The sequence below is a fragment of the Entelurus aequoreus genome, linkage group LG13, assembly GCF_033978785.1.
Source record: "Entelurus aequoreus isolate RoL-2023_Sb linkage group LG13, RoL_Eaeq_v1.1, whole genome shotgun sequence".
NCBI classification, from domain to species: Eukaryota; Metazoa; Chordata; class Actinopteri; order Syngnathiformes; family Syngnathidae; genus Entelurus; species Entelurus aequoreus.
The window spans coordinates 31,070,120-31,093,105 of record NC_084743.1 but is presented as its reverse complement, the minus strand read 5'-3'; the positions used below and the strand labels follow the sequence as shown (position 1 = coordinate 31,093,105).

The window sequence follows — 22,986 nt, the reverse complement described above, 5'->3', positions numbered from 1 at the left end:
AATATCTTAGGCCAAGAGTATAGGGTAGGGGTCCCCAAACTATGGCCCGCCAGCGTCCAAAATCCGGCCTGCGGGAAGCCCCAAGTTAAAAAATATATATATACTGTATATGTTTTTTAAATTATTATTATTTTTAAATCTGTCCTTTCTAATCCATTGTCTCTCGGTGTCTCATAGCCGGTCAGGCAAATCATATTGTCTAAAATAGCATGTTCCTATTTATAACGTCAAATCTCAGACAATTAATATATATTATATATTATAGACAATGTTTTCTATTTTCTGCTGGATCTACTCTCTATTTTATGCTGCTGCTGTCACATATACTGTAATATTGTACATGGTAATTGTTATATATTGTATATATGTTATAGACATAATATAATATATCTGTATATATACAAACCCCGTTTCCATATGAGTTGGGAAATTGTGTTAGATGTAAATATAAACGTAATACAATGATTTGCAAATCATTTTCAACCCATATTCAGTTGAATATGCTACAAAGACAACATAATTGCTGTTCAAACTGATAAACATTTTTTTTGTGCAAATAATCATTAACTTTAGAATTTGATGCCAGCAACACGTGACAAAGAAGTTGGGAAAGGTGGCAATAAATACTGATAAAGTTGAGTAATGCTCATCAAACACTTATTTGGAACATCCCACAGGTGAACAGGCAAATTGGGAACAGGTGGGTGCCATGATTGGGTATAAAAGTAGATTCCATGAAATGCTCAGTCATTCACAAACAAGGATGGGGCAAGGGTCACCACTTTGTCAACAAATGCGTGAGCAAATTGTTGAACAGTTTAAGAAAAACCTTTCTCAACCAGCTATTGAAAGGAATTTAGGGATTTCCCCATCTACGGTCCGTAATATCATAAAGGGTTCAGAGAATCTGAAGAAATCACTGCACGTAAGCAGCTAAGCCCGTGACCTTCGATCCCTCAGGCTGTACTGCATCAACAAGCGACATCAGTGTGTAAAGGATATCACCACATGGGCTCAGGAACACTTCAGAAACCCACTGTCAGTAACTACAGTTGGTCGCTACATCTGTAAGTGAAAGTTACAACTCTCCTATGCAAGGCGAAAACCGTTTATCAACAACACCCAGAAACGCCGTCGGCTTCGCTGGGCCTGAGCTCATCTAAGATGGACTGATACAAAGTGGAAAAGTGTTCTGTGGTCTGACGAGTCCACATTTCAAATTGTTTCTGGAAACTGTGGACGTCGTGTCCTCCGGACCAAAGAGGAAAAGAACCATCCGGATTGTTATAGGCGCAAAGTTGAAAAGCCAGCATCTCTGATGGTATGGGGGTGTATTAGTGCCCAAGACATGGGTAACTTACACATCTGTGAAGGCACCATTAATGCTGAAAGGTACATACAGGTTTTGGAGCAACATATGTCTTGCTTATTTCAGCAAGACAATGCCAAGCCACGTGTTACATCAACGTGGCTTCATAGTAAAAGAGTGCGGGTACTAGACTGGCCTGCCTGTAGTCCAGACCTGTATCCCATTGAAAATGTGTGATGCATTATGGAGCCTAAAATACCACAACGGAGACCCCCGGACTGTTGAACAACTTAAGCTGTACATCAAGCAAGAGGGAAATAATTCCACCTGAGAAGCTTAAAAAATGTGTCTCCTCAGTTCCCAAACGTTTACTGAGTGTTGTTAAAAGGAAAGGCCATGTAACACATTGGTGAACATGCCCTTTCCCAACTACTTTGGCACGTGTTGCAGCCATAACATTCTAAGTTAATTATTATTTGCAAAAAAAAAAAAAGTTTATGAGTTTGAACATCAAATATCTTGTCTTTGTAGTGCATTCAATTGAATATGGGTTGAAAAGGATTTGCAAATCATTGTATTCCGTTTATTTGTACATCTAACACAATTTCCCAACTCGTATGGAAACGGGGTTTGTAGTTAAAACAAATATACATTATTGCAATCAGTTGATAAAACATTGTCCTTTACAAGTATAAAAGCTTTTTACAAAAATCTACTACTCTGCTTACGTGTCAGCAGACTGGGGTGGATCCTGCTGAAATCCTATGTATTGAATGAATAGAGAATTATTTTGAATCGGGAAAATATCGTTTTTTTTAATCGAGAATCGCGTTGAATCGAAAAAAAATCGATTTTGAATTGAATCGTGACCCCAAGGATCGATATTGAATCGAATCGTGGGACAGCCAAAGATTCATAGCCCTAGTTGTTATGCTCCGCTCGTGGCGATTTGATGAGGTCATCAAGCGTCACCAGCAGTGTTGGGACTAACGTGTTACAAAGTAACGCCGTTAGTTTCGGCGGTAACTAGTAATCTAACGCGTTATTTTTTATATTCAGTAACTCAGTTACCGTTACTACATGATGCGTTACTGCGTTATTTTACGTTACTTTTAATGTAGTATAAAGTGTGTTTTATCGGAGCGCTGATTCTTCTTGTGTCACAAACCGGAGAAGAGAGACCTGCGCTCTGTGTGTGTGTCTGGGTGTGAGTGTGGAGAGGTGGAGGAGGAGAAGGGGGGGGCATGTCTGATCATGGCGGAGCTGCAGTCGAGTTTGTTAACATGGAGATATTTTCACTACTTTTCTTTTGTCGAGCACAAAGAAAACAACATTTTAGTTCAATGTAAATTGTGCTTTGGATCAAAGATCCCATCTACTGCCCAAAACAGCAATTCAAATCTGCTGAAACAAGCTACATAAGCAACATGCTTCGACGAAGCTAGTAAAGAGAGACAGAGACTCCAATGCTACTTTTCCTCCACCACCACCACTTAAGGATTAACTCTGCCTCTGCTCATCATTCAGCACTGAAGGTACACACTCTGTCAATCAATGTTCCCTCTAATTGTTCATGTGTGTGAGCAAATGCAAAAACTCCCTGAGCATTCAGTGGAGCCCATGTGAGCAACATCAGACGTGCACACTGTGGCTACACCAGCAGCACACCTGTCCCAAACCTGACTAAATAACAAGTTCAATCTCCATCCATCCATCCATTTTATACCGCTTGTCCCTTTCGGGGTCGCTGGAGCCTATCTCAGCTGCATTCGGGCGGAAGGCGGGGTACACCCTGGACAAGTCCCCACCCATCGCAGCTAGGGCCAACACAGAAAGACAGACAACATTGTCTTATTATTATAATCAAATGACAGCAGTCATTTCCTTTTCTAATATAAGTGTTTAGGCCCACTTACAATGACAATAACAACAAATATTGTTTCTCATGAGCTGTGTACTTGTATTGTTTGTCTGGGTGGAGGTCCTGCTTTGGAAATAGTTTCTACCCCTTTCAGACATTGCATTTACTTCCCAATTAAAACATTCACATGTTGCACAATGAGATGTAAGCAGGGGATCATGTGTACATTCCTACAACTTCCTGTTTGTAAAAAATATATTTGTATTAGTATTTATTTAATATACTAACAGCATTTCATGATTAATATTTATAAATTAAGATTCCTAATAAATGACACTAGAATAAGCACACATTTGATTGGTAAATCATAGTGTAAGGACCCGGAATGACACTTTATGTGTGGTGTTGGAGTTGTCCAACTTTTTGTGTGGCTGTAAACGCATCACTGGCTAAGTGCCATATGTGCATGTGTTGGCGCAAGTGAGAAAGAGCGAGCGGCTGCTGTTGATCTAACAAAGTTGCTTTTGGTCTGGTTTGTACTGCAGAAAATGACCACTTTTGCTAGATATCATTTTTTTTACTAATGTTTTGGTGATGTGTTTATGGCCGACAATAAAGAGTTTTGCTCAGTAAAGTGATGGATGGAATTCATGTCCTCAAAGCGTCTCGACAGACGTTACAATATTTGAACAATGATGACGAAAACTGTTTTCTCTGTCGTGTCCGTGTTGTGTCGAAAATTGTTATGCGCTTATTTTTTTATTTTATTTTGTGCGTGGCATAGATTTGCCGTACGCAGAGGACGCTTGAGCAGTGCGCAATTGCACAGGCACGCATCTTAGAGGGAACGTTGCTGTCAATTCTCTTATATACTCTTTCATCCTAGACTTCTAGAGTGTTTGACTATCACATCACTCTAAATGTATACACTATAAAGTTCACAAACATAAAGAGGGATGCTAGTGGGCCAGGCCAATCTTTCCTTATCTCTAAACAAAAACTGGGGAAATGTGTAGAGTGTTCTGAGCTTCAGACATGATTTTGTGTCGGAATTCTTTGAGGAAAAAATGCCTGGTTAGGCTTTGTGTATGTAGTGTGTTCCTTTCTTGCTTTACAGCTATGTTGTTATTATGCTGTTTGTTACTTATGTATGTTATGTTGCAGCTATTTAAAATAGTTTTGTCAATTTGTTCTGGCCAGAAACAAATTGGCCCTTTGAAACATATCTTTGTCTTTGTGTGTTGTATGTAGACCACATTGCTTAGCAGAGTTCAGTGATGCAAATGCATGTCAAGTTGATCAACACGTTGTGTTATTCTCCAGTGCAATAACAGTACTGAAATGAAGGCTAAAGGACATTAATGGGAGCTTTTAAAAAAAGAAGAAAAAAATAAGTAACTAAATAAGTTACTTTTCAAAGTAACCCATTATTTTTGGTGTAAGTAACTGAGTTAGTAACTCAGTTACTTTTGAAATGAAGTAACTAGTAACTATAACTAGTTACTGGTTTTCAGTAATTAACCCAACACTGGTCACCAGTAAACCTCTCATGCTGCAGTGGTCAACTCCTGTGTTGTGTGTGGGAGAGAGGAGAGAGGAGAGAGGAGAGGCTGCTGACTGGGTTTGTATCCGTGTTTTACCGGATATGTACTGCTCCGTACAACGGCGTTTTAAAAAGTCATTAATTGTACCTTTTGAAACCGATACAGATAATTTCCGACATCACATTTTAAAGCATTTATCTGCCGATATTATCGGACATGTCTTATTATTATTATTATTATTATTTTTAAATCTGTCCTTTCTAATCAATTGTCTCTCGGTGTCTCCTAGCCGCTCAGGCAAATCATCCATCCATCCATCCATTTTCCTACCGCTTATTCCCTTCGGGGTTGCGGGGGGCGCTGGAGCCTATCCATTTTTTCTAAAAATGCATGTTCCTATTTATAACGTGAAATCTGAGGCAATGAAGAAACTCCGCTAAGAACCTGAAGGGAGCAGCAGCATGCCTGACATTCGTCTAGTCTGCTGGGGAAAAAAAGTCGAAGAAGACTGTGTGGCTGATGGCGGGCCTTTGTTCATCGCCATCTTGCTTTCTTGTTGATGCTCAGCGGTGTTGTGCTTTTTGTGGACTACATTTCTAAACATGATGGCATCCAAACGGTCGGTGGCTTCGAATGCTTTCCCCAGCGAACCGAAGCGCCGAAGGAAAACTCTGACCATTAATGAAAAGGTGGAACTCCTCGACATGCTGAAGTTAGGTAAAAGCTACACGAGTGTAGGCCGCCATTACGGAATCAACGAGTCGACAGTTCGCTGCATAAAGAAGGAGGAAACAAATATAAGGGCGACGGCAGCCATTACTCTTTATAGGAATGCGAAGAGGGTGATGACTCCGCGAAATAAGACCATTGTGAAGATGGAGTCTGTACTGGCTGTGTGGATCAGCGAATGCAAGAATAATAACATCCTGCTGGACGCCAACATCATCCGCGCGAAGGCGAAGAATATATATGAAGATTTTGTTAAAAATGATGACGGTGACAAGGCTGACGATGCCGACGAAGGTACATCGACTTCATTTATTGCCAGCAAGGGCTGGTTCGACAAGTTCCAGAGACGCTTTAAAGGCGTTTCTCTGCATAGAGAAGATGCCTCGGTGGATTATGCCGCAATTGATGAATTTGTCCACTACACGTTTAAAACTCTAATCCGAGAACAAAGCTACCAGCCCGAACAAGTTTTCAACATGGCCGAGACTGGTTTATTTTGGAAGCGAATGCCGTCTCGCACTTTTATTATGAAGGAGGAAGCCAACGCCCCTGGATTTAAGGCTAAAAAAGATCGCTTGACTTTAGTTATGTGTGGGAATGCTGCTGGCTTTATGATAAAGCCAGGGATTATTTATAAATCCGAAAACCCAAAGGCCCTGAAAAATAAGAATAAAAATGTGTTGCCTGTGTACTGGATGCATAATCCAAAGGCCAGGATGACAAACTCCCTCATCTCAAATTGGTTCCACCAGTGTTTTATCCCGGAAGTCAGACTATATCTGGCAGAGAAAGGACTCGAATTTAAAGTACTTTTGCTCTTGGATAATGCTGAAGGCTACACTGTCGATTTGTCGTTTGATGGCGTGCACATTGAGTTCTTGCCCCCAAACACCACGTTGCAAATTCAGCCCATGGACCAAGGTGTTATTCGTGCATTTAAAGCTCTTTACACACAAAGTATCCTGCAAAACCTTGTCGATGCAAAGGACTCTGACAAGAACTTCACACTAAAGGCGTACTGGCGGGACTACACCATTGCGTCGTGTCTCCTAAATATACAGAGAGCTGTAAGTGAGATCAAGAGTGAAACATTAAATGTGTGCTGGAAAAAGATGTGGCCGGAAGTGGCGCACGACAAGGGATTGTCTCCTGATGAAGTCCATCGCTATGCAGTGGACAAGGTTGTGAAGCTGGCAAAAATGCTGCGAGGAGAGGGCTTCAATGACATGACTTCTGTTGACGTAAATGAGCTGATCGACACCCACTCACAACCTTTGTCAGATGAAGACCTGAAGGAATTGATGACGTCTGCAAGGGAGGAAGAGGAGCAAGAGCAATTGGGCGTTGAGGAGGACGCGGAGGTTGGTCTGACACTGGATCGCCTCGCAGCCATGGTCAGAATGGCCAAAGAAGTACAGCAAATGGCACAAGAATGGGACCCCCACATGCTTCGTTCGTTGCAGTTTTCAAATACAATCGAGGGTGGCATGACTGTTTATAAAAACCTTCTTGCCCAGATGAAGAAGAAGCAGCAACAACTTCCAGTGACTACGTTGATCGCACGTCAGAAGAGGTCATTTACCGGTGAGTACCCAAATAAGTTTTGTTAAAAGGTTGGGAGAGAATCAAGTAAGCTAAGAGAGGGAGCGGCTGGTTGTGGAGCTGAGCGTGACATTCATTTTGTCGTGGGTACAGCCAACAGTTGTTCTTTTGGTGTGGTTACTGCGGGCTGTAACTGATCTTACACAAAGCAATTGATTATCGATCACCTTCTCATCCTCTTTATAACGTTTTCACAGGGTTTGCCATATTTGTTACCACTGTATTGGAGAGTCAATAACTTTTAATTATTTTAACCCTTGTGTGGTGTTCGGGTCTGTGGGACCCGTTTTCATTTTTTATTAAAAGAAAAATGATACAATTAATTAATTTTTAAAACTGAGACTCACTGACTTTGGCTCATTTTCTGTGAAGAACATATATCAGAATACATATTAAATGACCACACACCATACACCCCCCCCCCCCCTACACATTTCTATTACATATAAGTGTCCGGGTCCACTGGACCCTGGTCTAATAGAAGTATGGATATTGATGTTCTGTGTACCACACGCACCCGCACCCCCCCACACACACACAGCAGGCCTAGACAGGAGGAGGACAGAGTGTAGGTACACAGAATATCAGAGGGTCAAATGTGCGAGAAAATGAGAGCAGACAGTGTTGACAAACAATGTTGCAACCTTGTGTGGGAACCGCAGGTGCAGAAACACAAAAGATTAATCCCTGTGGGATGCAGAAACTAGCAGAGAAATTTTCCGTGCAACGTTCATATTGTTGTTACTCAGCCAGTGTTTGTGGGTCTGATGGACCCGTTGCATTTTGTGGCTTTTAATGCCTCACAATCAAATTTTGATGTTAAAATACTGAACAGATGTTTATTGGGATAAGGTAAACATCTGTTCAGTATTTTAACATAAAAGTGTTTGATTGTGAGGCATTAAAAGCGAGTAACCCCTGACTGCAGCCTGCAGATCGAGGAGGGGCTTAAATTTTCCCTAAATGTGGGCTGGTCTAAACGTTTAAGCAGAATGCGGGAGAACGTATTTCCGTCTGAGTCCATACTACTGCGCGCTTTTCTGCCTTGAGGTAAGTTGCCGCTCTCTGACTACCTTGAACCGCGAAAGCAACCCGGTTTCGAAACGAATAAAGACCAATTTCGATATTGTACATTATAAACTAATGTATGGATAGACAAACAAGTCGATCATTAAAATATTCATGCAGGTAACAGCCAATCAGCATTCAACCGTCAAACTCAGTGTAGTGCAGTCCGGGGTGAACTGCAGCATGGAGGAAAAAGTGATTGTTGCCGTTTGCGACTCCCGGAGCTTTATATACAATAGTATATAATATAATATGATTATATATATAATATCACGCCCAAAAGCTATGTGCGCCTCCGGATGACCATAGCGCGGGGAGCACTCATAGGGATGGGCTTCTCTGGGTTTGTTTACCGGCGTTTCTATGGTTTCCGGTCTTATTAAATCAACTCAATATTTTGGGCTTATCATGGTAATATTCTCTAAACCACATTGGTAGAATATGTTTCGTGAAACATTGAAATCTGATTTAAATTTCGCTTTTCCCCTCCAGATTTGCCAATATATTTTGTCTACATCCTACCACAGCTCGCACACGCACACTGCACCACGACGTTGCACCACATAACACACACATTACAAAACCAACCGTTCTTTTAAGAACTCCTGACTGACTGTCTGACTGACTTTCTGTGTCCTGATTTTCTCTGGTCAGGTAGGTTCACTGCAATGCTTAAAAAAAAATTATATTTCATATTCTGGTTTATAAAAACAGTAACTAATGAGCTATATTTGTGTGTATTTCTACCCTAGAGTATGTCTGAGAGAAATAAAGAAGGTAATCAATAAATCATTCACTTGAATTAGAGTATGATAAGGCATAATAACACGATTTGAATATCACCATTTAATGCATGGCCTTACTTTTTGCATAGTGCATTACATTTTGATGTTGGAATTCTGCGTTGACAATGATCAAAATAAATGTAATGAAATACATTCATTTATTCATTCTTTGTGTCCATTTGTTAGCCACAGCTACTTTGATTGACCTTGTGTTGCCTTCTTACATATGCGTGTGCGTGTGTGTGTGTGTGTGTGTGTGTGTGTGTGTGTGTGTGTGTGTGTGTGTGTGTGTGTGTGTGTGTGTGTGTGTGACAGGTGTCCCACTGCGGTACCCCCCGCTACATGGAGCCCCACATCCTGGGCTGGAGGCCTCTCATGCTCTCCATGGTCAAGCTCAGGCTGATTTACTTCCTCTTCCTGAGGCCATCCCTGATGACGTCAATGTGGTAAAAAAGGTAAAAATTTCGGTGTCAATTTCAGATGATAAAAGTTATGTTTTAGCAGGGGTTTAAGTGATGCTGTGCCTTTTAATGTTTATTCTTTTCCTCTCTGATCTATAGAGACACATTAGTATACTTTTGGATGGTGATACACCAAACATTAATAACATCCCCAACAGTGAACTGCTCCACTGTCCCTACTGTAAATACGTGGGTGAAAAATATAAGGTTGACAACCATGTAAAAGGCCATTCGTCAGTGAAACACAAAGGTGCTTATCTAAAATATTACACAAATGAATTCATTTTATTTTTTCACAAGTATTAATCTTACTCCCTTAATTCCTCTCTTACAGAGTTCACAATAATCAAGTGTGGATTAAGTTGTCGGACGGCAACACATTTTCATTGTTGCTATTGTGCAGCAACACTAAGAAATCGATTGCAATTGGTAAGGCACCTACAAATACACCAGGAGGAGATGCAAGCTGCAGCCCCTGCACAGCTCCCTGTGGCCCCCGCTCAGCTCCCTGTGGCCCCCACTCAGCTCCCTGTGGCCCCCGCTCAGCTCCCTGTGGCCCCCACTCGGCACCCATTGGCTCCTGCAGAATGTTCCACAGCCACTAAAGCATCAAGTAAGCAAAATAAATTCTGTTGTCCTCATTGTAAGTAGATTTTAAACAAAAGAAACTTCAAAACACACTGCAGGAGAAAACACAGCAACCTCCTTGGGACGATAACGAAGGACAGATTTTTGGCCTGTCAGTGTATCGATGCTACACATGGTGTGTTTGCAGTTGAAAAATCTTTTTGTGGCCTAGACAGTGGAAAATTAACAGAACTGGAAACAGGGAAGAGGGTTGCTTGTTATGGGCCAGAAAAATACTTTGATACTTGCCATTGTTAAACATTTATGGAAGCTTAAGGAATGTATTTGGCTAGGCTAAAACATATTTTTTTTTCTTTACAGATCAAACATTTTTAGCCTGGGGTGAAAAATAAAATCAATGATGCAAAGTCTTCTGTCTTTGGTTTATTTGACTTAGCTAATATAATTGAGTGTACAAAATAATATGTGTCTATACTCTTATGGAAATGCTATGGTTTATATATATTTTTTTTTTTAAAAAAATTTTAATGGTAAAAAAATACATTTGACAAGTTAAAAGTAGGAATGTCTAAGTTTATCAAATACATTAACCTTTTTCCATATTAAGTCATTGTGCTGTGCTTTATTGACGTTTGACAATGTGCTGCCGGATCTCCGCCACCAGATGGAGCCCGCGGGGGTGAACCCATGGGTTAAACGTTTAGACCAGCCCACATTTAGGGAAAATAAGCCCCTCCTCGATCTGCGGGCTGCAGCCAGGGGCACTTGTTAAAAGCCACAAAATGCAACGGGTTCATCAGACCCACAAACGCTGGCTGAGTTACAACAATATGAACATTACACAAGGGTTAAGTAAACAATTAAAATAAAATGGCTTAATGGCTCGTTCGTCCGTGATGATAGGCTAATCTTGTTCATTCGGTTTGAAGCCAAAACATTCCCACAAGGAGACATTTGACTTTGCAATCATGTTTTTTCTTCCTAATATTAGTTACTACGCTGAGCTTCTCACTAGCAAGGCAAGACTGCAAGACCGGTTGTAAGCTAGTAGTCCCGCCTCCACCCACAGTGACAAAGATTGGATATGACTGACAAGAGGATTGACTCCCTTTTATTAAATTCTATAATAGCTGGTATTCCGACACGGGACTTCTTCCCGGAAGTGAAAACCAGTGGTGGTCGACCAAGGTAATTATGGCTGTTGTACAGCAAGCAGCACACAAACTATCTAAAAAGAGGCTTAAATATTTCTGCAAAAAGCAGATATGAGTAAAAAATCTAACTATGCAGTGGAATACATCCATATATGTGATCAAAAAAAGATTGATATTAGGATTACGTTGGACGCGTTCCCAGACATATTGAACGATTGTGCTCCAGACGTTATTTTTCACGACAAAACAGACGGAAAAAAGCACGGAGGTCTACAACTTCTTTGTGTGTGGCTGCGTCAAGGAAATTGGTATTAAGACTCTACAGCAGGGGTCTCAAACTCAATTTACCTGGGGGCCACTGGATGCAGAAACTGGGTGAGGCTGGGCCGCAAGAAAAGATTTCTTAAAAAAGATCTAACATGCACTTTTTAATGAATTCACCTTCTTTGAATGGCTTTCCCACCCTAGCAACCATCTCACTCACCATGTAGCTAGCTTTGACTGATGCATCGCTCTTTTCGCTTGCTTTCTTGACAAAATCTCGTTGCCTCAGTAGACTGGTTTTAAAATTTGCAACCCGGTTCACTCCCTCATCTCCCTGGTATTTTGCATACTCCTCAGCATGTCTAGTTGTATAATGACGTTTCAAATTGTATTGCTTGTGCACCGCAACTTTCTCTGAATCATCTACAGAAAAGAGCTATAAGGATTATTCATAAAGTAGATTACTTAGAACACACTAACATATTATTTATTAATTCGGGTTTATTGAAATTACAGGAGCTAGTAAAGTTACAGACATTATGTGTCATGTTTAAGGCTAAAAGTAAAACATTACCAGCAAATTTACAAAAAATGTGTGTCATCACTTCTGAGAATGAAGAGCATAGAAGAAAATGTCATTTCCAACATCAGTATTCAAGGTCAACTTTAAAACAAATGTGTATATCAGTGGTGGGGGTTAAACTATGGAATTCTCTTTACAATGAGATAAAAGATTGTAAAAATATACACTACCGTTCAAAAGTTTGGGGTCACCCAACCAATTTTGTGGAATAGCCTTCATTTCTAAGAACAAGAATAGACTGTCGAGTTTCAGATGAAAGTTCTCTTTTTCTGGCCATTTTGAGCGTTTAAGTGACCCCACAAATGTGATGCTCCAGAAACTCAATCTGCTCAAAGGAAGGCCAGTTTTGTAGCTTCTGTAACAAGCTAAACTATTTTCAGATGTGTGAACATGATTGCACAAGGGTTTTGTAATAATCAATTAGCCTTCTGAGCCAATGAGCAAACGCATTGTACCATTAGAACACTGGAGTGATAGTTGCTGGAAATGGGCCTCTATACACCTATGTAGATATTGCACCAAAAACCAGACATTTGCAGCTAAAATAGTCATTTACCACATTAGCAATGTATAGAGTGTATTTCTTTAAAGTTAAGACTAGTTTAAAGTTATCTTCATTGAAAAGTACAGTGCTTTTCCTTAAAAAATAAGGACATTTCAATGTGACCCAAACTTTTGAACGGTAGTGTATTCCAATTGAAAAAATATATAAAGACAGAACAATAAGATCATATGGACAGCCATAAGTGTTTACATTTTGCTTTATATTTATTATTTTACTTATTTTTTGCCTGGTTTTGTATTTGTTTTGTATCATCCCGTGAGGTGTATATTACTTATTTTGTTTTTTTGTTTGGTTTGTACTTCATGAAGTTTTGCACTTGTTGTGTTTTTTTTGTTTGTTTTCGTTATATATGGATGTAATTGTTGGTTTATATGATATCATTAAGTAAGACTAAGTATTATGTTGAAAGGGGCAGAAAAATATAAGATTTTTCTTCATCCTGCGCCTTCTCAGGCATTGGTGTGTAAATGTATAATTGAATAATTGAGGTATAATTGTCTATCGATCAAAGTTGCACATCAATGAAGGAGATAAATAAAAATGAAATGAAATGAAATAAGACACGTCGGGGTGCCCCTGTGCTCAACAAAGAAATATTGCGTCAAAAATCGTCTCTGTCTGGAGCCAACGGGAGGGGGGGGGGGCATCTCCGTGGAGCTTACAGTTACGGTAGCACAATTAGACCCGAACGGGCTAACATCACCACTAACGTGTTACACGTCTGATTCGCCCAGCGACTCTGTCGGAGTATCAGTGCTGGGGTCCACTGCACAACACCTTTGTATTGTCGCTCGCTCCTTCGGCGGAGTGCTTTGGATTGATTGAAGCTACCGGTCCGCTCGTCTTCCCCGCCCGGACTGTTTACAGCGGCGCCGGGGGCGGGAGCGAGCAGGCGGGCGAGCGAGGGAGGGAGGGAGGAAGAGCGTGTGCGGGTGTCGTGGAAAAGCAGCAAAATGTTTCTCTGCTTGCATCACACAAGTGACGTCAATGCATACTTGCCAAACTTGAGACCTCCGAATTCGGGAGATGGGGCGGGGTGGGTTGAGGTGGGCGGGGTTAGGGGTAGCGGGGGTGTTTTTGTAGCCCGGAAGAGTTATGTTGTGTTTAGGTGCGGATGTTCTCCCGAAATGTGTTTGTCATTCTTGTTTGGTGTGGGTTCACAGTGTGGCGCATATTTGTAACGGAGTTAAAAATAAATAAAATAAAATATGACCACCCTCAGTGTGACAATAATGGCTGTTCCTCAAGTATGTCTTGCAACAACTTAAGTGTGTCTGCAGAAGCCTCATACAACATGTGTCTGGGCCGGCACGCTGTTAGTGTGGAGAAAAAGATGATACGGTGACAGTATCTAGAGGACACTAAAGGCAGTGCCATCGCGGCACGCCCTCGATATTGTCGCGAGCCTTATACCACACAGGTAGATTCCTTCATCTCCGCACACAGCGCCATTCATTTAAAACTTGCGGGCCGCACTAACATTAAACTGTCATATTAAGGTGGGGGCCGCACAATAACGTCTCACGGGCCGCAATTGGCCCGCGGGCCGTATGTTTGAGACCCCTGCTCTACAGGATAAATATGCATTGTTTTTGCTCGGGTAAGGATGTATTTCCTGATTTACTTCGCGTCTAAGATGCCAAGTTTGTTGCTATTGCACCTGCCGTTAACGAGTAGCATGTTTTTCCTTGTCTTTATCAAAATATAACTATAGACGTCAACATTGTGTAAGTGCTGAAAGCTTCAGTTATGATTGTTGCCTTTGGTAAAAGCTTAACTCTTTTAGGTTTTGCTTTGTTTTATTTAGACACGCTGAATTGGTGATTTTCAAAACACTTGTAACAAACACGTGTTTAAGAAATACAAATAATATCAAGATAATACTTTAATGGGATATAATAAACGTTAAAAGCATATCAAACATACCTTTTAACTAATTGATCAATGCAAATGCAAACTTCGACTCTGCTGCTTTGGACTGGAGTGTCAGCTGCATGCTTTTTTGCGTCAATGTTTCCACAAATCTTGCACTTTTCCGCCCTTTTTGATAACCTCTCAGGGAACTCTGAAGAAACGTTTATCCTTTGCGGGATTTGAACGGTTTGTTCAGCCGAAAACAACACAAATATAGGGCTTTTTTTTTCTTTCGAGAAAGACTAAATGGCGCCAAGTATCCATTGAAAACAGAGCTAGCTTGACCACCACCAGTATTCATTGAGTGAGCCGGATGTGATGTCAGTCACAGCCCAGCTGTTGAACGAGCGCGTATTTAGAGGAGAAAAGATTGGATGCACATCATGTTTTTACATCTAGAGGGGTCCACAAATGAAGCATTAATCCGTGAGATTCAGTATATGCTGATGAGCCTACGAGAGACTTATTCATCTAGTTTATTAATACTATTAGGGATGTTGTCTTCATGCTAATAAATATCACCAAAGATGCTATTATGTGGTCATCTGTGTCGAATAAAGCACTTGGCTTTTCTGGACAACGACGACTAAGTTTTTAGTTTCTGTTATTAAAATGGACAGTGAAAATACGGTGGATTGGACCAACAATCACAATATTTATTTATAGGACTTAACATGACATTAGTTTATTTGCACAGGCAGGTCTTCGTAATTATATTTAGGCATAGCAACCACAAAAGAACACAAACACTTGCGATCTATTGTCCTTTTCTTACTTTTAATTCTGCTATCAAACGCAATCACAGAAAGTTTCTCAAAGAAATCAAATGTTAAAACGTTTTACAAAGAGATCGCTGCAGACACAAGCATGGTCATCCGATTGTATTCCACTAAACATTGAAAGTGATATTTTTAAGAGCCGTTTCATTTGAGGCACTTTGGTTTTTTCCCTGACTTTATTACCATTATCAACAACTTTTTCTTATCGCTCTATTTAAACGATTGGATTTGGAACACCCAAGAACAGAAAAAGCAATACGGCATTATTTGCTCAAACTTTACACTCACTCTCACTTGTTTTATTTAATACTTCGCTCAAGCTGCTTGACCATCGTGAAGAAGAAAAATGGACGTCACGTCATATGCAACCTAGCAATACACAGACGAATATGAGACAGAGGTATCTATAAAAGGAAGTGAACCTGCGTGAAGGTATGTCACATAAACCGGAAGTGAAGCAATGTCAACATAAACTTTTACAAATTAAGATTGAAAAAGATAAACGTATATAAAGTGATATGACTCTGAGGAAGCTGGAACAATATTTACTGTTTCTTCTGCCAAGAAAGTATGTCATGTGTAAAACGGAGCGGTTCTTAGAGGGGTGAGATGTCTCCTAAAATGACTGGTTTAGAGTGGCCAATGTATAGAAGGGTGTGTCCAAGTTAAAGGACATAGCAGGTTGTCTTCTGCGTATGGGTTTTTTTACAAGCTGTGAAAGGCATGCTGTGGTCTTTGTGCAGTTACACACAGGATTAACATTGGGTGATAAGGAGTGGGGAAATAAAGTCATGTTTTTGTGGCAGCTTCTGAGAAAGTTAGCACAGTTAACTGCAGAAAAATATGGTGCCTCAAAACAATTAAATGAAATATCCCGGCTATCCCTCAAACTAGACACTGGTATAGTCTGTGTGTTAATCCAACACCTTAAAATGTCAAACATTGAATTAAGGTGTTCACATGCCTTTTATAAAAAGCTAATTTTAAAGGTGCTGGTGCAGGATAATGTGTCTGTTTCTAAAGCATGTTTGTCTTCTTGTGACCCGCAGACGTCATTGAGGAACATCTTTCCCATCAGCCACAGGAGTGGAGCCCCAGACAGAAGCAAGAGGAGCCACAGCCCCCACATATTAAAAAGGAAGAGGAGGAACACTTCATCGTTCCGAAGGGAGAGCGTTTTGAAGTGTTCGAAGTGTTCCCAGTGATTGATGCCTTTGTGAAGAGTGAGGATGATCAAGAAGAAAGTGGAGGATCACATTTAGACAATCTTTTAGCCCCGATATCAGATGACGACACAATGTCACACTTTCCTGACACCGACGATGAAGACTCTAAAGCTGATATGTCATGTGAAACTAACAACACACAATACACACTAGAGAGAAACCTTTTTCCTGTTCAGTGTGTAATATAGGTTTTGCGTAATAACAAAATTTGTAAGAACATACTGCACAGAAACAGTTAATATGCTCGGTTTGTGGTGAAAATTTCACACAGAAAGAAACTACATACACTGAATTAAAAAAATACTTGTGTTCAATCTGCAACAAACCGAAGAACACTTTAGCACACATGAGGAGACACACTAGTTAGAAAATGTTGAGTCGGAGTTTTCAGTTTCTCATTTCAACATATTCAAAAAGGAGTAGGAAGAAGCAGAGCTTATTTAATCCTACCCCTTTCCCGCTTCATTTTGACTGTCTAACATCACTCGGGTTTACATCATACTTGCCAACCCTCCCAATTTTCCCGGGAGACTCCTGAATTTCAGTGCCCCTCCCAAAAATCTCCCGGGCTAACCATTCTCCCGAATTTCTCCCGATTTCCACCCGGACAACAATATTGGGGGCGTGCCTTAAAGACACTGCCTTTAAAGGCCTACTGGAATGAAATGTTCTTATTTAAACGGGGATAGCAGGTCCATTTTATGTGTCATACTTGATCATTTTGCGATATTGCCATATTTTTGCTGAAAGGATTTAGTAGAGAACATCGACGATAAAGTTCGCAACTTTTGGTCGCTGATAAAAAAGCCTTGCCTGTACCGGAAGTAGCGTGACGTCACAGGTTGTGGAGCTCCTCACATCTGCACATTGTTTACAATCATGGCCACCAGCAGCGAGAGCGATTCGGACCGAGAAAGCGACGATTACCCCATTAATTTGAGCGAGGATGAAAGATTTGTGGATGAGGAAAGTGAGAGTGAAGGATTAGAGGGCAGTGGAAGCGATTCAGATAGGGAAGATGCTGTGAGAGGCGGGTGGGACCTGATATTCAGCTGGTAATGACTAAAACAGTAAATAAACACAAGATATATATATACTCTATTAGCCACAACACAACCAGGCTTATATTCAATATGCCACAAATTAATCCGCATAACAAACACCTCCCCCCTCCCGTTCATATAACCCACCAATACAAATCAAACACCCGCACAACACACTCAATCCCACAGCCTAAAGTACCGTTCACCTCCGTAAAATTCATACAGCACATATATTTCCCCAAAGTTACGTACGTGACATGCACATAGCGGCACGCACGTACGGGCAATCGATCAAATGTTTGGAAGCCAAAGCTGCGTACTCACGGTAGCGCGTCTGCTATCCAACTCAAAGTCCTCCTGGTTGTGTTGCTGCAGCCAGCCGCTAATACACCGATCCCATCTACAACTTTCTTCTTTGCTGTCTTCATTGTTCATTAAACAAATTGCAAAAGATTCTCCAACACAGATGTCCAGAATACTGTGGAATTTTGCGATGAAAACAGACGACTTAATAGCTGGCCACAATGGTGTCCCAATATGTCCGCACAATCCGTGACGTCACGCGCAAACGTCGTCATACCGAGACGTTTTCAGCAGAATATTTTGCGGGAAATTTAAAATTGCATTTTACTAATCTAACCCGGCCGTATTGGCATGTGTTGCAATGTTAAGATTTCATCATTGATATATAAACTTATCAGACTGCGTGGTCGGTAGTAGTGGGTTTCAGTAGGCCTTTAACGTCCTCTCTCACCTGAAACCTTCACCCCTTAACAGCCGCATGCTGTTTCCTCCATTTAACAGCGTATCGGCCCAGTCACATAATAATGTAGGGTTGGAAGGATTTAACAATAGTCTTTACTCGAAGATGTCAAGAAATGCTGACACGTTGTATGATCTTTTAACTGGTTTAATGATAACGCAAGGCATACTTGGTCAACAGCCATACATGTCACACTGAGGATAGCCGTATAAACAACTTTATCACTGTTACTAATATGCGCCACACTGTGAACCCACACCAAACAAGAATGACAAACACATTTCGGAAGAACATCCGCACCGTAACACAAGATAAACACAACAGAACAAATACCCAGAATCCCTTGCTTCACTAACCCTTCCGGGACGCTACAATAACATCTACAGCTTTTGGAGCTCAGTGCACAACTGCACACACAACAAGAAGGAGACGAAGCAGAAGAATGAAGAAGAGACATGGCGACGACGAGTAAGAAGAAGAAATACGCTTGCAAGTTCTAAAATGATTGGAAAAAAGAATTTCATTTCATCCAGCACAGCTCGAAGGGAAAGGGGTTTGCTGCCTGCACCTCAACCCCCCCACCCCCAATCTCCTGAATTCGGAGGTCTCAAGGTTGGCAAGTATGGCTTAGGTCGCCATTTCGAGTCCAGCTTCATACTCCTCCGTAAATACCTTTAATAGAGTCCGGCCACTTCTGGTAGCTTCACGTGGCAAAATGAAGTTTGTAAAAAATAAACACCATTGAACTGCATATAGTTTAAAGACTACGGCTGAGTAAAAACACTCCAAAAATAGTTCCACTGACCAGCGTTCTTCAGCACTCAGATGCCCCACAAAAGTTCCTGCATGTCGAAAGCTCTTTTTGTTCTTCTTTCTCTCCATTGTCAAGTTTGTTGTAATAGAAATACGCAAGAAATAACATAAGTTTTAGGAACACCCACAACTGTGTTCAACCAATCAGTGCTTGACAGCGCTCGACAGCGCAGCCCGCCCCCGAAAAAGTTCCTGGTCGCTTGGAAAAGTCCCACCTCGCCAAAAGTAACTCCGAAAAGTTCCTAAAGAACTAAATCAACCTGGGTAGTTTTTGGTGGAAGCACAGGGGGAACTTTATTTACCCGGGTAAGTGGGGAAGTTCTGAGATGATTTCTGCAATGGAAAATGGCTTTTTGTTGTGTGTGTAACACTGTCAGTGTCTTTGTGGTTCACTTAGTGCGATCTCAATGAATCCCGCATTTTAAAAGTAGTACTTTGAGATTTGAGCTCCCATTTAAAGGGTTCGTATTGGGATTTTTTCTACATTTAAAACACTGGTCTACATAATGTAATGTGGTGCTTTGGTCAAAATTTTGCATGGATTGTTGTTTGAAAACCATCTTCAATCTGCTTTCTGTTTGTCTCTTCAGAATGCGCCGTTTTGTAGGCGGTCGTTCCTCCAAGGCCCTCCCCAAGGCTAAGCCTCTTTCGACTGAGTCTCTTCCGCGTCAGCCATGTTGTAGTTTTTAGAGCTTCCTTATTGGGTTTACTGACCGATATAAATTGAAACTATATGCTACCCTGTATTATAAGTGGCACCAGCTAAGGATTTTTTAAGGATGAGCCCCACAAAAAGAGGACAGAGAAAAAGAAGGAACATATTGACTACAACTTCTTTGGAAGGAGGCAAAAGTGTATCACAAAAATCGTAGTTTGGGTTAAAATTTGGGGGAGTTATGAGGATCCCAATTACACAAAAACAAGTGAACAGGTAAGAAAAGTAGGTTTTGCATAAAAGACCCTTGCCATTTTTAGTTTAAATGTCATCGGTTTTAGAGTGTATGTTGTTCTTTAAGAGCGAAGTGTTAATAAGTACGTGTGAAAGCTGTGTGGAGGGCTTATAATGACAAGTCAAACTCTGGTACGGTATGCATGCTCCATCTTGTAGTATGCCAAAAAAATCACTTAACTAAATATTCAAACGCAGCGTTACTATTTAAACTGTGTAATTTCACACTGGCTAAGAATGTTAAATATACTTGTTAAATAAAACGGCTTGTTTTTAATGAATACTTTGGCCTATTGAGCTACTGTATTTTAATGCTGGTCATTGTGGTGGTACTTTGAGAGCCAAGTGTTTTCTGAGATGGCTTGACTTAAGGCATATAATCATAAAATAGTGCCACTACGTTTTGGAAAGATTACTACAACGGGGGATTTGCAACAACCACCTCGATAATCGAGTAAACACTATACAGTATTTCTAACGTTTCGATTGAATAAAAATATGTTAAAAAAAAGTTGTGACCGTGTCCGTCATTTTATTTAATTGAGCAAATTGAGCCAAGAATAGAGGCCTGTTATCCATTAGCAGGCCATTAACATGTGTTTCTCAAGCTGCATTTTCTTGCTCTTGTCTGCTTGTCTCTATCCAGCACTTCATTTACTACACACCGAATGCCTATTGTTCATTTGTGTTGACATGAATCCTGTTTCTCCGCACACTTTATTGTTGGGTTGCTGTCACCTTTAAAGCAGGAAGTCAAGTGAAAGCTAAATTAAAAAAATGCTGCAGACATGCTGTGGTTTTGCCCGTGGAAAGCTGTGGCAGTGTACCGATCGGTCTAGGATGATGGCCAGATATGAACAGGAGCGTCTAGACCCAAACTTTTTCCACAGCACACTAAAAAAATCAAAGCATGCAGTGGCCTTTTTGATATTTTTCATTTTCAAAACCAGTTCAATAGATTTAGTTTAACCTGTAGGGCTCCCCTCAAGTTTGGTCCCAGGCCTCGGACAAGTTTCCGTCATCAAAATGGTACGTCGTTTATTAATTTTTATTTTGTCACTCAATGTAGAAATGTCTATAACGGGTAGGGAACCTATGGCTCTCGAACCAGATGTGGCTCTTTTGATGACTGCATCTGGTTCTTAGATAAAGCTTAGCTGACATTGTTTAACACGATAAGTAATGAATAATTCCGCTGGTAATCACAATGTTAAAAATAACGTTCAAAATATAAAACATTCTCATGCATTTTAATCCATGCGTTTTCTACCGCACCTGTTCAAGAAGTCGCATTAATGGTAAGAAGTATTTTATTTATTACTGGTTAGCTTCAGAATAACAATGGTATTAAAAAGAATAAGAGACTTATTATACTCTAAAAATGTTGGTCTTACTTAAAAATGCATGCATTTAGTTGTATTCAGTGTCAAAAAATGTTATATTGCTCTCACGGAAATACATTTTAAAATATTTGGCTTTCACGGCTCTCTCAGCCAAAAAGGTTCCCGACCCCAGGTCTATAACTAGATCAACTTCAGGTCTATCTGTTGTTATAAAGTTATTGTTTTTATGTTTCATGCTAGTTTTGTCAAAACCTTGTTTTTTATGGCAAAAACACAACATATGCAATATGTTCCCCCATAAGATTTTCAAATGGGAATATTGGATGTAAAGTAATTTGAGCCTCAAATAGGTCAACAATTAATAACATCATTCCATCCATCCATCCATCCATCCATCCATCTTCTTACGCTTATCCGAGGTCGGGTCGCGGGGGCAGCAGCCTAAGCAGGGAAGCCCAGACTTCCCTCTCCCCAGCCACTTCGTCCAGCTCCTACCGGGGGATCCCGAGACGTTCCCAGGCCAGCCGGGAGACATAGTCTTCCCAACGTGTCCTGGGTCTTCCCCGTGGCCTCCTACCGGTGGGATGTGCCCGAAACACCTCCCTAGGGAGGCGTTCGGGTGGCATCCTGACCAGATGCCCGAACCACCTCATCTGGCTCCTCTCGATGTGGAGGAGCAGCGGCTTTACTTTGAGCTCCTCCCGGATGACAGAGCTTCTCATCTCTAAGGGAGAGCCCCGCCACCCAGCGGAGGAAACTCATTTCGGCCGCTTGTACCCGTGATCTTGTCCTTTCAGTCATGACCCAAAGCTCATGACCATAGGTGAGGATGGGAACGTAGATCGACCGGTAAATTGAGAGCTTTGCCTTCCGGCTCAGCTCCTTCTTCACCACAACGGATCGATACAGCGTCCGCATTACTGAAGACGCCGCACCGATCCGCCTGTCGATCTCACGATCCACTCTTCATTGATTTTAATGTATTATTATTTTTGAGCAATGACAATTAAAAAAAAGTCCACAGACATTCTATCCAAAAGGGCCCCACTTATACGAGTGTTAAAAGTAAGTCTTTTTTTTTTTTTTTAACTTTCAATTCTTAAGTATTTAGATCAACTTTAGATACATCCCTCTATCATAAGTTTGTGTTATTTGTTCATGTTTGTTTTTGTTTGTTTTATACCCTTTTTCTCAAAGAAAATGTGTGTTTTTTTTATGACATAAACATACAAAATGCAATATTTTCCTCAACAAATATTTCAAAGGGGACTTTTTTTAAAATGTGAAGCAATTGGAGCCTCGAATAAGTCAATAATTCATAACATTGATTTTTGATTTGTTATTATTTTTTGAGCAATGACAGCTTTGAAAAAAAAAAAACCCGCGTGGTGGCAGCTTTGTTTTATCCAAGTCGACGTTGCAGCGTTTTATTGTTACATTTCACCTGTTTGCCCTTTCATTCCATTTTTTTATGTTTTTTTTTTTTAAATAGTGATTTCAGAATGTGTTGGGGGTTGTTAAAAAAATAGCTGCGGGCCGCAAATGGGTACTGCGCTACAGTTTGGCTTTATCTTGACATATTATTTCCTTTTCCTCTGTTATCCGTATTTTTTTTTTCAGGATGTTGGTGAAGAGTGCAATGC

The 22,986-nt window shown here is 40.7% G+C and overlaps 1 protein-coding gene across 2 annotated transcripts; it reads left to right on the top strand.

Moving 5' to 3' along the window:
• The first annotated feature begins 5,058 nt into the window (after positions 1-5,058).
• LOC133663310 (tigger transposable element-derived protein 1-like) lies at positions 5,059-20,480 on the top strand. 2 transcript variants are annotated; one of them, XM_062067692.1, is made up of 6 exons: positions 5,059-6,804; positions 6,961-7,027; positions 9,214-9,353; positions 9,459-9,609; positions 9,694-9,972; positions 16,256-20,480. In XM_062067692.1, the coding sequence occupies exons 1-6, from the start codon at positions 5,317-5,319 to the stop codon at positions 16,618-16,620; spliced, it is 2,490 nt and encodes an 829-aa protein (XP_061923676.1). In that variant the 5' UTR covers positions 5,059-5,316; the 3' UTR covers positions 16,621-20,480. The 2 variants fall into 2 exon arrangements, with proteins under 2 accessions (XP_061923676.1, XP_061923675.1); XM_062067691.1 differs by having other exon boundaries at positions 5,061-7,027.
• Positions 20,481-22,986: the final 2,506 nt, after the last annotated feature.